This window comes from Siphateles boraxobius, unplaced genomic scaffold, assembly GCF_051911475.1.
Source record: "Siphateles boraxobius isolate OS27281-9 unplaced genomic scaffold, OSU_SipBor_1 56, whole genome shotgun sequence".
NCBI classification, from domain to species: domain Eukaryota; kingdom Metazoa; phylum Chordata; class Actinopteri; order Cypriniformes; family Leuciscidae; genus Siphateles; species Siphateles boraxobius.
Genome location: NW_027509182.1, coordinates 9,689,298 through 9,704,513, shown reverse-complemented (window position 1 = coordinate 9,704,513; position 15,216 = coordinate 9,689,298). Strand labels below are relative to the sequence as shown.

The 15,216-nt window shown below is 40.1% G+C and overlaps 1 protein-coding gene and 1 long non-coding RNA gene across 2 annotated transcripts in view; both read right to left on the bottom strand.

Annotated features, from left to right (window-relative positions):
• Positions 1 to 260: 260 nt before the first annotated feature.
• LOC143714820 (uncharacterized) overlaps positions 261 to 15,216 on the bottom strand; it is a 46,285-nt gene continuing 31,329 nt past the window's right edge. Inside the window, exons 33-57 of the mRNA XM_077206253.1 lie at positions 8,898 to 10,256; positions 8,701 to 8,795; positions 8,399 to 8,446; positions 7,903 to 8,281; positions 7,517 to 7,693; positions 6,993 to 7,087; positions 6,658 to 6,705; positions 6,162 to 6,540; positions 5,772 to 5,948; positions 5,462 to 5,587; positions 5,247 to 5,341; positions 4,929 to 4,976; positions 4,433 to 4,811; positions 4,036 to 4,212; positions 3,726 to 3,851; positions 3,509 to 3,603; positions 3,191 to 3,238; positions 2,695 to 3,073; positions 2,295 to 2,471; positions 1,985 to 2,110; positions 1,768 to 1,862; positions 1,450 to 1,497; positions 960 to 1,332; positions 560 to 736; positions 261 to 376 (exon numbers count right to left, since the gene is read on the bottom strand). Coding sequence (XP_077062368.1) covers positions 261 to 376; positions 560 to 736; positions 960 to 1,332; positions 1,450 to 1,497; positions 1,768 to 1,862; positions 1,985 to 2,110; positions 2,295 to 2,471; positions 2,695 to 3,073; positions 3,191 to 3,238; positions 3,509 to 3,603; positions 3,726 to 3,851; positions 4,036 to 4,212; positions 4,433 to 4,811; positions 4,929 to 4,976; positions 5,247 to 5,341; positions 5,462 to 5,587; positions 5,772 to 5,948; positions 6,162 to 6,540; positions 6,658 to 6,705; positions 6,993 to 7,087; positions 7,517 to 7,693; positions 7,903 to 8,281; positions 8,399 to 8,446; positions 8,701 to 8,795; positions 8,898 to 10,256 — 5,342 coding nt within the window. The remainder of the gene's footprint in view (positions 377 to 559; positions 737 to 959; positions 1,333 to 1,449; positions 1,498 to 1,767; positions 1,863 to 1,984; positions 2,111 to 2,294; positions 2,472 to 2,694; positions 3,074 to 3,190; positions 3,239 to 3,508; positions 3,604 to 3,725; positions 3,852 to 4,035; positions 4,213 to 4,432; positions 4,812 to 4,928; positions 4,977 to 5,246; positions 5,342 to 5,461; positions 5,588 to 5,771; positions 5,949 to 6,161; positions 6,541 to 6,657; positions 6,706 to 6,992; positions 7,088 to 7,516; positions 7,694 to 7,902; positions 8,282 to 8,398; positions 8,447 to 8,700; positions 8,796 to 8,897; positions 10,257 to 15,216) is intronic.
• Positions 10,968 to 11,742, bottom strand: LOC143715057 (uncharacterized). The gene is made up of 3 exons (XR_013195669.1): positions 11,689 to 11,742; positions 11,186 to 11,285; positions 10,968 to 11,057 (listed from the first exon to the last, which is right to left on the bottom strand). It is a non-coding gene; the product is annotated as an uncharacterized LOC143715057 (long non-coding RNA).

Sequence of the window (15,216 nt, the reverse complement as noted above, 5' to 3'; positions counted from 1 at the left end):
AACTAACACTCATTTCTCAGAACCCTGAGGTTGATCCAGGCTGGGACAATTTATATAAAATAATAATAATTATATTTTTACATTGCACATGTTCATAAACTCAAACTTATATAATTTTTTTTCTGTTTCATTTTAAATAATTTCTAAATGTCTAAATGTCATAAAGAAAATGTCTTCTTTAAAACAAGACCAACCATAGGTCTATATTCCAAAGCATTCTTGAATTACAACCATTTAAGTTTGAATAGTGATTTTTATGTCTATTCGAAAAAAGGGACAGTCAAAGGGTTAAACCAGTTGTGGAGACAGACATTGAACAATTCAAGCCGCTTCTCTGGTTTTCTTTGCAGGAGAGAGCAAAGTAATTCGCAGCATTCTGTAAAGAAAGAGAAGAGAAGTCCTATTATTATTTTAAACTTTACACTCGCTCTCTTTGATTAAGAGTCTAAGCTGAAAGATCTAAATATTACTGCATTACCCACAGAACCAATTTTATTACTTTGTTCTATTTTGTATGATTTAGAATTACAAGTGTCCTTTGCTGAAATGAAGATCTCACCTTGTGATAAGCCATCTTTGGTCCAGAAGTTATCATTGAGCTCGTCCAAGTCTTCTGACTCTGGAAATTGCCCACACAGCAGTGCAAACAAGAGTATCCCGAGTGACCAAACTGTCGCTGGTTCCCCGTGATACTCGCCGTTTAAATCATACTCAGGGGGGCAGTACGGTTTTGTGCCTGGAAGACAAAAATTTTGTTTGATTTATAAGCTTGTATTAAAGTAACATTTTGACTAGCTATTCATTAGCATGGAAGACATTTTTTAATGCTATTATTCATACACAATGGTGGATCCCATTACATGATGCTTTGTAAGGACTTGACTCATTCAAGTAGAACGGCTTCTGAACAGTCATCAAAGTTTGAGACCCACATTACAGCTCTGAGGAATAATACATACCAGGAAAGGACGTGTATCCCGCATTGGTCAGGATTTCGCTGCAACCAAAGTCAATCAATTTGACTTCCAGGGTGAACGGGTTGATCAGCAGGTTTTTCAGCTTTATGTGCAGCACTCCACGATGGCAGCATGTTTGAGCTGCGAGTGTTGCCTGCTGCATGATAACAGATGCTACGTCCTCTTCGATGGTGCCTTTGTGGCGGTCTAGAAATTCAATCAAACTCTCACAGGGTGTAGGCCACTCTAGAACCATAATGTATCGCTCAGGCTCTTCGTCCCAGTCCAGAAGCTGGATCATCTGGGGAACCCTGTGGCCTTTGTTGGCAAGCATTAGCAGACCGATCTCCTGTGGAACGGGTTCAGGATTACCCTCCTAGAAGAAAGACAATTCTTATGATCTTACATGGAGAAAATATGTAGACCACTACTAAACTAATGACAATATCAGTTGGTCTATTGAAAAAATGACTGAGAGAAACAGAGTACTTACAATGTCGATCCAATCTATACCCACGTTGTCAGCGAATTTCAGGGCCACCTGATCAACAAAACAAAAAATGGATTTGTGTTAGAATTATTTACAATATGTGTGCAGAGTTCATATTTCAGTGATTAACCTTGAACAGACATGTTCAGTTTCATGAATTTAAATTCTAAGCATGTAGAGCATGTCTAACAATTTAAACAGGTCTGAAAGGTCACGTGGTCTAAGTAGTGAACATAAGATACACTGAGAATGCTTGAAAAGAGTATAAGATAGGGCAAGAACATTTTGATAGAAAAACAATGCAAAGAAAATAAGTAATACCTCAAGGCCATCTTTCAGGCGAGTCCCTGCATAAACGCTTCCAAAGCCTCCTCCACCGAGCTTCCTGCCGATTTCATAGCTGCAGAAACCGACGTCTGTTAAAAAGAAAAAAAATAGGAGTTGACATAAAAAAGTGCTTTGTGCCTGAGTAAAGGCAGATATTGTATCAAACGTGTGTTTGTCTTGTGTTATGTCGGGGTTATGACAGTAAACTTACCAATAATCTCATTATCCTCAGGCTGGCAATTAAAATACTTAAACCAGTTGTGGAGACAGACATTGTCCAATTCAAGCCGCTTTTCTGGTTTTCTTTGCAGGAGAGAGCAAAGTAATTCGCAGCATTCTGTGAAGAAAGATAAGAGAAGTCCTATTATTATCTTAAACTTCACACTCGCTCTCTTTGATTAAGAGTCTAAGCTGAAAGATCTAAATATTACTGCATTACCCACACAACCAATTTGTACTACTTTGTTCTATTTTGTATGATTTAGAATTACAAGTGTCCTTTGCTGAAATGAAGATCTCACCTTGTGACAAGCCATCTTTGGTCCAGATGTTATCATTGAGCTCGTCCAAGTCTTCTGACTCTGGAAATTGCCCACACAGCAGTGCAAACAAGAGTATCCCGAGTGACCAAACTGTCGCTGGTTCCCCGTGATACTCGCCGTTTAAATCATACTCAGGGGGGCAGTACGGTTTTGTGCCTGGAAGACAAAAATTTTGTTTGATTTATAAGCTTGTATATAAGTTACATTTTGACTAGCTATTCATTAGCATGGAAGAATTTTTTTGATGCTATTATTGATTCACAATGGTGGATCCCATTACATGATGCTTTGTAAGGACTTGACTCATTCAAGTAGAACGGCTTCTGACCCGTCATCAAAGTTTGAGACCCACATTACAGCTCTGAGAAATAATACATACCAGGAAAGGACGTGTATCCCGCATTGGTCAGGATTTCGCTGCACCCAAAGTCAATCAATTTGACTTCCAGGGTGTACGGGTTGATCAGCAGGTTTTTCAGCTTTATGTCGCGGTGCAGCACTCCACGATGGCAGCATGTTTGAGCTGCGAGTGTTGCCTGCTGCATGATAACGGATGCTACGTCCTCTTCGATGGTGCCTTTGTGGCGGCCTAGAAATTCAATTAAACTCTCACAGGGTGTAGGCCACTCTAGAACCATAATGTATCGCTCAGGCTCTTCATCCCAGTCCAGAAGCTGGATGATCTGGGGAACCCTGTGGCCTTTGTTGGCAAGCATTAGCAGACCGATCTCCTGTGGAACGGGTTCAGGATTACCCTCCTAGAAGAAAGACAATTCTTATGATCTTACATGGAGAAAAGATGCAGACCACTACTAAACTACTGACAATATCAGTTGGTCTATTGAAAAAATGACTGAGAGAAACAGAGTACTTACAATGTCGATCCAATCTATACCCACGTTGTCAGCGAATTTCAGCGCCACCTGATCAACAAAACAAAAAATGGATTTGTTTTAGAATTAGTTACAATATGTGTGCAGATTTCAAATTTCAGTCATTAACCTTAAACAGACATGTTCAGTCTCATGAATTTAAATTCTAAGCATGTAGAGCATGTCTAACAATTTAAACAGGTCTGAAAGGTCAAGTGGTCTAAGTAGTGAACATAAGATACACTGAGAATGCTTGAAAAGAGTATAAGATAGGGCAAGAACATTTTGTTAGACAAACAATGTAAAGAAAATAAGTAATACCTCAAGGCCATCTTTCAGGCGAGTCCCAGCATAAACGCTTCCAAAGCCTCCTCCACCGAGCTTCCTGCCGATTTCATAGCTGCAGAAACCGACGTCTGTTAAAAGAAAAAAAAGAGGAGTTGACATAAAAAAACTGCTTTGTGCCTGAGTAAAGGCAGATATTGTATCAAACTTGTGTTTGTCTTGTGTTATGTCAGGGTTATGACAGTAAACTTACCAATAATCTCATTATCCTCAGGCTGACAATTAAAATACTTAAACCAGTTGTGGAGACAGACATTGTCCAATTCAAGCCGCTTTTCTGGTTTTCTTTGCAGGAGAGAGCAAAGTAATTCGCAGCATTCTGTGAAGAAAGAGAAGAGAAGTCCTATTATTATCTTAAACTTCACACTCGCTCTCTTTGATTAAGAGTCTAAGCTGAAAGATCTAAATATTACTGCATTACCCACACAACCAATTTGTATTACTTTGTTCTATTTTGTATGATTTAGAATTACAAGTGTCCTTTGCTGAAATGAAGATCTCACCTTGTGACAAGCCATCTTTGGTCCAGAAGTTATCATTGAGCTCGTCCAAGTCTTCTGACTCTGGAAATTGCCCACACAGCAGTGCAAACAAGAGTATCCCGAGTGACCAAACTGTCGCTGGTTCCCCGTGATACTCGCCGTTTAAATCATACTCAGGGGGGCAGTACGGTTTTGTGCCTGGAAGACAAAGATGTTGTTTGATTTATAAGCTTGTATTAAAGTAACATTTTTACTAGCTATTCATTAGCATGGAAGAAATTTTTGGATGCTATTGATTCACAATGGTGGATCCCATTACATGATGCTTTGTAAGGACTTGACTCATTCAAGTCGAACGGCTTCTGACCCGTCATCAAAGTTTGAGACCCACATTACAGCTCTGAGAAATAATACATACCAGGAAAGGACGTGTATCCCGCATTGGTCAGGATTTCGCTGCAACCAAAGTCAATCAATTTGACTTCCAGGGTGTACGGGTTGATCAGCAGGTTTTTCAGCTTTATGTCGCGGTGCAGCACTCCACGATGGCAGCATGTTTGAGCTGCGAGTGTTGCCTGCTGCATGATAACAGATGCTACGTCCTCTTCGATGGTGCCTTTGTGGCGGCCTAGAAATTCAATCAAACTCTCACAGGGTGTAGGCCACTCTAGAACCATAATGTATCGCTCAGGCTCTTCGTCCCAGTCCAGAAGCTGGATGATCTGGGGAACCCTGTGGCCTTTGTTGGCAAGCATTAGCAGACCGATCTCCTGTGGAATGGGTTCAGGATTACCCTCCTAGAAGAAAGACAATTCTTATGATCTTACATGGAGAAAAGATGTAGACCACTACTAAACTACTGACAATATCAGTTGGTCTATTGAAAAAATGACTGAGAGAAACAGAGTACTTACAATGTCGATCCAATCTATACCCACGTTGTCAGCGAATTTCAGCGCCACCTGATCAACAAAACAAAAAATGGATTTGTTTTAGAATTAGTTACAATATGTGTGCAGAGTTCATATTTCAGTCATTAACCTTGAACAGACATGTTCAGTTTCATGAATTTAAATACTAAGCATGTAGAGCATGTCTAACAATTTAAACAGGTCTGAAAGGTCACGTGGTCTAAGTAGTGAACATAAGATACACTGAGAATGCTTGAAAAGAGTATAAGATAGGGCAAGAACATTTTGATAGACAAACAATGTAAAGAAAATAAGTAATACCTCAAGGCCATCTTTCAGGCGAGTCCCAGCATAAACGCTTCCAAAGCCTCCTCCACCGAGCTTCCTGCCGATTTCATAGCTGCAGAAACCGACTTCTGTTAAAAGAAAAATAAGAGGAGTTGACATAAAAACTGCTTTGTGCCTGAGTAAAGGCAGATATTGTATCAAACTTGTGTTTGTCTTGTGTTTTGTCGGGGTTATGGCAGCAAACTTACCAATAATCTCATTATCCTCAGGCTGACAATTAAAATACTTAAACCAGTTGTGGAGACAGACATTGTCCAATTCAAGCCGCTTTTCTGGTTTTCTTTGCAGGAGAGAGGAAAGTAATTCGCAGCATTCTGTAAAGAAAGAGAAGAGAAGTCCTATTATTATCTTAAACTTCACACTCGCTCTCTTTGATTAAGAGTCTAAGCTGAAAGATCTAAATATTACTGCATTACCCACAGGACCAATTTGTATTACTTTGTTCTATTTTGTATGATTTAGAATTACAAGTGTCCTTTGCTGAAATGAAGATCTCACCTTGTGACAAGCCATCTTTGGTCCAGAGGTTATAATTGAGCTCGTCCAAGTCTTCTGACTCTGGAAATTGCCCACACAGCAGTGCAAACAAGAGTATCCCGAGTGACCAAACTGTCGCTGGTTCCCCGTGATACTCGCCGTTTAAATCATACTCAGGGGGGCAGTACGGTTTTGTGCCTGGAAAAATAGATTTTGTTAGTTTGTATAAAAGCGACATTTTGACTAGGTATTCATTAGTATACAAGAAATTATTTGATGCTATTATTGATTCACAATGGTGGATCCCATTACATGATGCTTTGTAAGACCATGACTCATTCAAGTCGAACGGCTTCTGACCCGTCATCAAAGTTTGAGACCCACATTACAGCTCTGAGGAATAATACATACCAGGAAAGGACGTGTATCCTGTGTTGGTTAGGATTTTGCTGCACCCAAAGTCAATCAGTTTGACTTCCAGGGTGTACGGGTTGATAAGCAGGTTTTCCAGCTTGATGTCGCGGTGCAGCACTCCACGATGGCAGCATGTTTGAGCTGCGAGTGTTGCCTGCTGCATGATAACGGATGCTACGTCCTCTTCGATGGTGCCTTTGTGGCGGCCTAGAAATTCAATCAAACTCTCACAGGGTGTAGGCCACTCTAGAACCATAATGTATCGCTCAGGCTCTTCGTCCCAGTCCAGAAGCTGGATGATCTGGGGAACCCTGTGGCCTTTGTTGGCAAGCATTAGCAGACCGATCTCCTGTGGAACGGGTTCAGGATTACCCTCCTAGAAGAAAGACAATTCTTATGATCTTACATGGAGAAAAGATGTAGACCACTACTAAACTACTGACAATAACAGTTTGTCTATTGAAAAATAGACTGAGAGAAACAGAGTACTTACAATGTCGATCCATTCTATACCCACGTTGTCAGCGAATTTCAGCACCACCTGATCAACAAAACAAAAAATGGATTTGTGTTAGAATTATTTACAATGTGTGTGCAAAGTTCATATCATTTCAGTGATTCACCTTGAACAAAAATGTTCATTTTCATGAATTTAAATTTTAATCATGTAGAGCATGTCTAACATTTTAAACAGGTCTGAAATGTCAAGTGCTCTAAGTAGTGAACATAAGATACACTGAGAATGCTTTAAAAGAAGAGAGTGATTCGAGTATAAGATAGGGCAAGAACATTTTGATAGACAAACAATGTAAAGAAAATAAGTAATACCTCAAGGCCATCTTTCAGGCGAGTCCCAGCATAAACGCTTCCAAAGCCTCCTCCACCGAGCTTCCTGCCGATTTCATAGCTGCAGAAACCGACGTCTGTCAAAAGAAAAATAAGAAGAGTTAACATGAAAGCTGCTTTGTGCCTGAGTAAAGGCATATATTGTTTAAAACGTGTGTTTGTCTTGTGTAATTTCGGAGTTATGACAGTAAATTTACCAATAATCTCATTATCCTCAGGTTGACAATTAAAATATTTAAACCAGTTGTGGAGACAGACAATGTCCAATTCAAGCCGCTTCTCTGGGTTTCTTTGCAGGAGAGAGCAAAGTAATTTGCAGCATTCTGTAAAGAAAGAGAAGAGAAGTCCTATTATTATCTTAAACTTCACACTCGCTCTCTTTGATTAAGAGTCTAAGCTGAAAGATCTAAATATTACTGCATTACCCACACAACCAATTTTATTACTTTGTTCTATTTTGTATGATTTATAATTACAAGTGTCCTTTGCTGAAATGAAGATCTCACCTTGTGACAAGCGATCTTGGATCCAGATGTTATCATTGAGCTCGTCCAAGTCTTCTGACTCTGGAAATTGCCCACACAGCAGTGCAAACAAGAGTATCCCGAGTGACCAAACTGTCGCTGGTTCTCCGTGATACTCGCCATTTAAATCATACTCAGGGGGGCAGTACGGTTTTGTGCCTGGAAGACAGAGATTTTGTCTCTTGTATAATAAGCCAGTATTAAAGAAACCCTTTTGACTAGACATTGATTAGCATGGAAGACATTTTTGATGCTATTGATTCCATTACGTGATGCTTTGTGAGACCTTGCCTCATACAAGTCGAACGGTCTCAAACTCATCATCAAAGTTTGAGACCCACATTACAGCTCTGAGAAATAATACATACCAGCAAAGGACGTGTATCCCGCATTGGTCAGGATTTCGCCGCAACCAAAGTCAATCAATTTGACTTCCAGGGTGTACGGGTTGATCAGCAGGTTTTCCAGCTTTATGTCGCGGTGCAGCACTCCACGATGGCAGCATGTTTGAGCTGCGAGTGTTGCCTGCTGCATAATAACCAATGCTACGTCCTCTTCGATGGTGCCTTTGTAGCGATCTAAAAATTCGATCAAGTTCTCACAGGGTGTAGGCCACTCTAGAACCATAATGTATCGCTCAGGCTCTTCGACCCAGTCCAGAAGCTGGATGATCTGGGAAACCCTGTGGCCTTTGTTGGCAAGCATTAGCAGACCGATCTCCTGTGGAACGGGTTCAGGATTACCCTCCTAGAAGAAAGACAATTCTTATGATCTTACCTGGAGAAAAGATTTAGACCACTACTAAACTACTGTCAATAGCAGTTTGTCTATTGAAAAATGTACTGAAAGAAACAGAGTACTTACAATGTCGATCCAATCTATACCCGCGTTATCAGCGAATTTCAGCGCCACCTGATCAACAAAACAAAAAATGGATTTGTGTTAGAATTATTTAAAATATGTGTGCAGAGGTCATATAATTTCAGTCATTATCCTTGGACAGACATGTTCAGATTCATGAATTCAAATTCTAAGCTTGAAGAGCACGTCTAACAATTTAAACAGGTTTGCCCTAAGTAGTGTACATAAGATACACTAAGGAGAGTGAGACAAGTGTAAAACAGGGCAATTTAAAAAATATATATTGTAAGTAAAATAAGTGATACCTTAAGGCCATCTCTCAAGCGAATCCCGGCATAAATGCTTCCAAAGCCTCCTTCACCGAGCTTCCTGCCGATTTCATAGCTGCATGAACCGACATCTGTTAAAAGAAAAATAGGAGGAGTTGACATGAGTAAAGAGAGATATAATATCAAAAGTTTGTCTGTATTGTGTTATGTTGGAGTCATGACAGTCAACTCACTAATAATCTCATTATCCTCCAGTTGCTTCAACTGAGGTGATACAGTGTCCCCTGTTGGTCCGACATGGGGGACATTGACTAAACAGTCTGAGGTGGCACAGACTGTAACTTGAGGGACATCATCTCTACAGTGTGATATTGCACAGACTGGAAATTGAGGGACATCATCTCTACAGTCTGAATGTGCACAGACTGTAACTTGAGGGACATCATCTCTACAGTGTGATATTGCACAGACTGGAACTTGAGGGACATCATCTCTACAGTCTAATATTGCACAGACTGGAACTTGAGGGACATCAATACAACAGTCAGCCACATCCAAGTCTGGAGCTGATGTGGTACTGACTGGGACTTGGGGGACGACCACACTGCAGTCTGGAAGGACTGGAACTCGAGGAACATTGGCTCTATAGTAGGCCACACCTCGGACGGGAACTTGAGGGACATTGGCTCCACAGTAGGCCACACCTCGGACTGGAACTTGAGGGACATCATCTCTACAGTCTGAATGTGCACAGACTGTAACTTGAGGGACATCATCTCTACAGTGTGATATTGCACAGACTGGAACTTGAGGGACATCATCTCTACAGTCTAATATTGCACAGACTGGAACTTGAGGGACATCAATACAACAGTCAGCCACATCCAAGTCTGGAGCTGATGTGGTACTGACTGGGACTTGGGGGACGACCACACTGCAGTCTGGAAGGACTGGAACTCGAGGAACATTGGCTCTATAGTAGGCCACACCTCGGACGGGAACTTGAGGGACATTGGCTCCACAGTAGGCCACACCTCGGACTGGAACTTGAGGGACATTGGCTCTATAGTAGGCCACACCTCGGACTGGAACTTGAGGGACATTGGCTCTATAGTAGGCCACACCTCGGACTGGAACTTGAGGGACATTGGCTCTATAGTAGGCCACATCTCGGACTGGAACTTGAGGGACATTGGCTCCACAGTAGGCCACATCTCGGACTGGAACTTGATGGACATTGGCTCTATAGTAGGCCACATCTCGGACTGGAACTCGAGAGACATTGGCTCTATAGTAGGCCACATCTCGGACTGGAACTCTATAGTCGGATGTGGCACAGACTGTAGCTTGGAGGACGTCAACACTCAAGTCAGTCGCAACACAGACTGGAGTTTGGAGGGTATTGACATTAAAGTCTGAGAAGACACAACTCAAAGAGTTGAGGACGTCGGCACCCCATTCTGACGAATCTCCGACTAAGTCCTGGAAGGCGTCATCACTCCACTCGTCGTCGACTTCAGCATGACCAGGTTCCTCTGCAACGCTGAGGAGTTCAGACTCTCTGGTACTGGTGACATGCTGAGAAGTCTGATCTAAAGGGGGAAATCATATCAACCAAAAGATGGTTTTAATGAAATACTATTAATAAAAGATTGCATAACCGTAGACATTACTATACACTAATATTGCTACAACTAAGGTTGCTGTAAATTATGAAGCGAGTTTTGGGGCATTCACACAGGTCTAATTCATGCATTCCGCTTTCTCAGTTGTCAGTCAGTAAGCACATGCAGGAAAGTTCTGTTCTCTGTTTAAGTGTCAAATTAAAAATAGTTCAAATTTCAAAACATACACCAAGACCCATACATTAATTTTCATTCAGTTGTGTCTGTGTGAATATTAATTGGGCAATCCAGATGTTGCTTGGTAACCCTTTAGGTAACGATACATGCTCAAATGTAGAATTCATTAATTTGCCATCTGATTAGCACAACATCTTCATTTTCAGACAATGAATTTGGCCTAATGGGCAAACATCACGCGGCATAATTAATAAATAATTAGTATTATTCTTGAGCAATTTCACCTTGGTAATACATTTTAATGTCTGTTTAAAAGGCATTTACGCATCTGTCATTAAAGGTGTGTAGTGTCCATTATATGTCAAGTATATCATGTTACTGATTCTCTAGTAAAGGTTTTCAATTTATGGTTGAGCATTATTATTATTATTTATTAGACTTTAAAAACAGAACTTTACATATTCTACATATACCAATAACATTGACATGTCTGATCCTCTTTCTTACCTTGACTAGAGCTGGTCTCATTGGTTTTTGCCTTCCTCTTGCCTTTCTCTTTTTTGTGTAAATTGTCCACACTGTCAGAAACATCTACACATTTAACACAAGATATGTTTGAACCCATTTTCAAATGCTAACAAACTACGCTGCAAGAAATGCCAGTAGAAAACGGTCAGCAAAGTAATGAAGAGAATGTGTGAAATTGTGCTTTAATTGACCTGTATGCGATTGTGACGTCACGTTCTATATCGCATTCCTATGCAGGCTGGTCACTGCGTCACTGGTCATCGTCACTCTGTGGGCGGGGCTTCTGCGTAACTGAAAATTTGATGTGGATTAAATCTGAAATTACCCAGGTTTAATCGGATTTCATGTAAACTAAACTCTTTTTAATAATGATGTCTAGCCTGAAAAGATCAGACTGAGACACAAATACTGTATAACAGCAGCACGATTAATCATTAAAAGATCGTGATCTCGATTCAAACAAACACGCGAGATAGTACTTATACAACGACTCAGCTGTGTCTATTAAACATTTGGAAAGTAAGTTAATAGCTATACGATCATAGCGAACATTTGCCAAGTAAGTTAATAGCTATAACGTTACTATCATAGCGAACATTCAAATCTGCATTTGCGCAGCCGCTGAAGAAAGCAATGTTATCTTGCCGTCAAACATACACTTAACTCGTGGTTGATTAAACCAAACCTTGCTTACTCGAGGTATGCTGGTTCTAAATACTCATCCGGGAGTAACATCAGCCAACCTTGAGTATCTTCACAGTTAACTCGCATCCTCTACGAATCGACGAGTCACCATGGAAACGGACGTTAAGAACAAGCGCGCCATTCTACTTTCTTCTTCTTTTGTTTAATGCCGATTTACATTCTTGGTAAATATATCGCCACCTATTTGGTGGTTGTAATCATTTTTTAATCTTTCATTTTAATAATCTTTTATCACTGTGTATAAAAACGATATTGTTTGTTTAATGCTAATTATATAATAAAAAGAAAGACTGATTCAACTAACAGTCCGTGCTTGCAAAGATAACATGACTGTGAAGTTTATTTTTTATGTTTGGTCATTTTGCTTCCATATTCCTTGAAAGCTAACATATATCATGTATGTTTTTATTATAGAAACACATTATAGCATAGAAAAAAAGTCAAACAATTTCAGTTGCCTTGTTTTAATAGTGCTTTTTTATATATCAATATTACTCATTATAGTAGCCTAGTATTGCAGTCTGTCATGCCCACTGGACTTTGTTTTCAGTTTGTGTTGTTTCCATAGTGAATTTTGTTGTCATGGTTTCAGATTAGTTGTTATTCAGTTGAGGTGTCTGTTATTAATTATCCTTGTTTGCACGTGTACCAAAGTTCCTGTTTCTGTTCATTGCTGTCGGTCTCTTCTGTGTCTTCTTCATTGTGTTTGTGTACTTTCTACAAGATCAGAGTCTGAGGGAAGCCCGTTTGACCAGGTGTGCGAGGCGGCTGTACCAACCAATGTCGTGGGAGTCCCAGTGGAGTATGAGAGGATGGGAGCGAGCCCCACACTCCCGCTATTGAGAGTTTGGGCTGGGTTATCCAATGGGCATTTTATGGACACAGGGCCAGGGGCCAATGCACACATAAAAAAATGTTTTCCTTTTTTTTTACATTTCTGATAATGGAGTGGCTCTAAGTGTAAATAGCCTGTTTATTTTGGCTAAAAGACGCAGTCCACTTTACGTCTGCTGTGGAGTAGGCCGTAGGGAGTGTGGCACCAGCATGTAGTCTTTGACACATTCGACCAGAGTACAAAATCGCCTTTTGCCCATCACATATCTTATCGGAATGGCATTTATTTTAAATAAAAATGAAGAAAATACTTGAAAAGTGGAAATAAAGTGCCCAGCGACTGTTTAATAATAAAGTGTTTATCGGTTAGGTTTGGTGTAGGGAGGGCTTTATTGTCCCAATGAGTCAGCATCCATTTAATAATTTTATTAAATATAGTGGTTTACACTCTATTACTGCATCCTGTTAATGTACAAAAACACTGAGGTTATTGTTATTGATCAAAATAGAGTAGATCAACTTTTGAAAGGAAATAAAAATTATATCAATTACATCGTTCCGCCAGTGGGTGGCGACAAGTGACTGTTTTTGTATTTGTCATTGAATCATTAATCAAAATCAAAGATTCACCCAGAATGAAATAAGTGATGTCTTTATGAATGAATCATTGAACCATTTATTCAAATTAATTAAATATTTTTTTAATGGACTGCAGCAACTAACATTTTGTCAGAACCTCTAGTAAATATATTATATATTGTTTAGTTGTCTTCAGAATCGTGCTGAATTGTGATCTCTGTTTTAAACAAACAAAAAATTGTGCAGCTCATTGAGTAAAATAGCATCATAACCTCATGAAACAGGTTGTGAGAAGGAGGGGAAGACCAACATTGATGCACTTTAAATTCTGGGTGGGAAAATAGAATCAGCAGTCCTCAAAACAAAAAAGTATATAAAATAATAAACATCACATTTCAACCCTTTTAACCATTATTTTAAGAAAATGGATGAGTCAATATTATTATATATTCTAAACACATTATTATCCAAATTGTTGTGATTTTTAGAATGCAAATTAGCTTCCCAGAAAACTGGATTCACCTTTAATGTTTAGTAATTGTTGATTTTCAAAGCACTAAACTGACACTAAAGGTCGTCATGCAAAACATATTACAGTTTTCTTTAACCTGAGGACAAATATTTTTAAAAAGTTTATTTGTGATGTCTGTTAAATTTTGAATGCACCACATTTGTAGATTCTTACAGAGTGTATCTTTAATTTAGCCAAAATCCAAGCAGAGATAGTGTTCATAAACACACAATTCATAAATGTTGTTTATTGACCTTTCATGTTCCCATCTTGATTGATACTCAAGAAAAAAAAGTTGTATGGATCTCTGATGAAAACATTGTTAATGGCTGTTGTGTCCTGTTGACGGTTCGCAATCATACCTTCCATCCATATCTGGTTGGGTGTAAGATTTGTTTCAGTACGTAGCCAGTGACTGTTCCATGCTGCTCTGAAAGTGTCCAATCTTTCCTGAATGACTGGCAGGTAAACTCGTTGTACAGAAAATCTGTGTATGTCATTGTCTGGATCCAGAATTTGCTCATCCTAAAAGGAATAAAGCAGGTGGTAGAAGTATTGAATAACCTGGGTAAAAACATCTCTCCAGAGCCTTTCGATATGCTGGTTGTGTACTAGAGGCTGACATTTTTTCGGGAATCCCACGGGTCACGGGATTCCTGTGGGATTCCTGCAGGATGGGAGTCATCTTTGCTATTAATCACGGGATTTGGACGGTACAGGATAAATGGTTAACGGGAGCAGACGGGAGCGGGAATCAACCAATAGCAAAGACGACAAAAAAAGAAAAAAGTAAAATGCACCATTTTGTAGTTTCCTTTTAATACGCCTACAATGTAACGCAATTAAAAAATACCTACACCACCCAGCCGTCCCAGAAGCCATCAGTGCTTTTTGTCACGGCTTACCGCCGAATTTCAAAGAGCAGTGATGGAGGGAGCTAACAGCCGCGGAGAAGTCGATGTGGCAAAAAATGATTTACAGCGCAAAGTCAGAAGTAATGGCATGTCTATTAAGTTCACAGAACTGGTCGGATAGTCTGAAATATTAATTAAGTTTATGAGAGTAGAATGTGACGGTGATAGCACAATGTACGCTGCTTGTAAGACATGCTTAGTCTTAGTCAAGTACGCAAGTGATTCAGGGACGAGCGGTCTGAAGAGGCACACTTGCAAGGCAAATTCGAGAAAAAATCAGCCAAGCATCGCTTCGTTCATCAAGCGAAAATTGCCGTATATGGGAGCGGTACAGGAGCGGGAGTCAGTTTAAACAGGAGCGGGATGGGAGTGGGAGTCAATTTACCAGGAGCGGGATGGGATGGGATTATTTTTTAAACTTTGGTCTGGGAGTGGGACGGGACAAGATTTCTTTCTATGGGAGTGGGACGGGACAGGAGTGAAAATCCACTCCCGTGTCATCCTCTATTGTGTACAGATCTTCCTGTGATGTGACTCCTCCGTTCATCACCATAAATCAGATTCATAAGCAAAGCGACCTGAGTGTTTTCTCCACCACTGTCAGACCTCACTCTGGATGGAAGTCCATACTGAATTGTTGCTCCAACAAAACTGGCCAACACTGTCAAGGTTTGCTCTT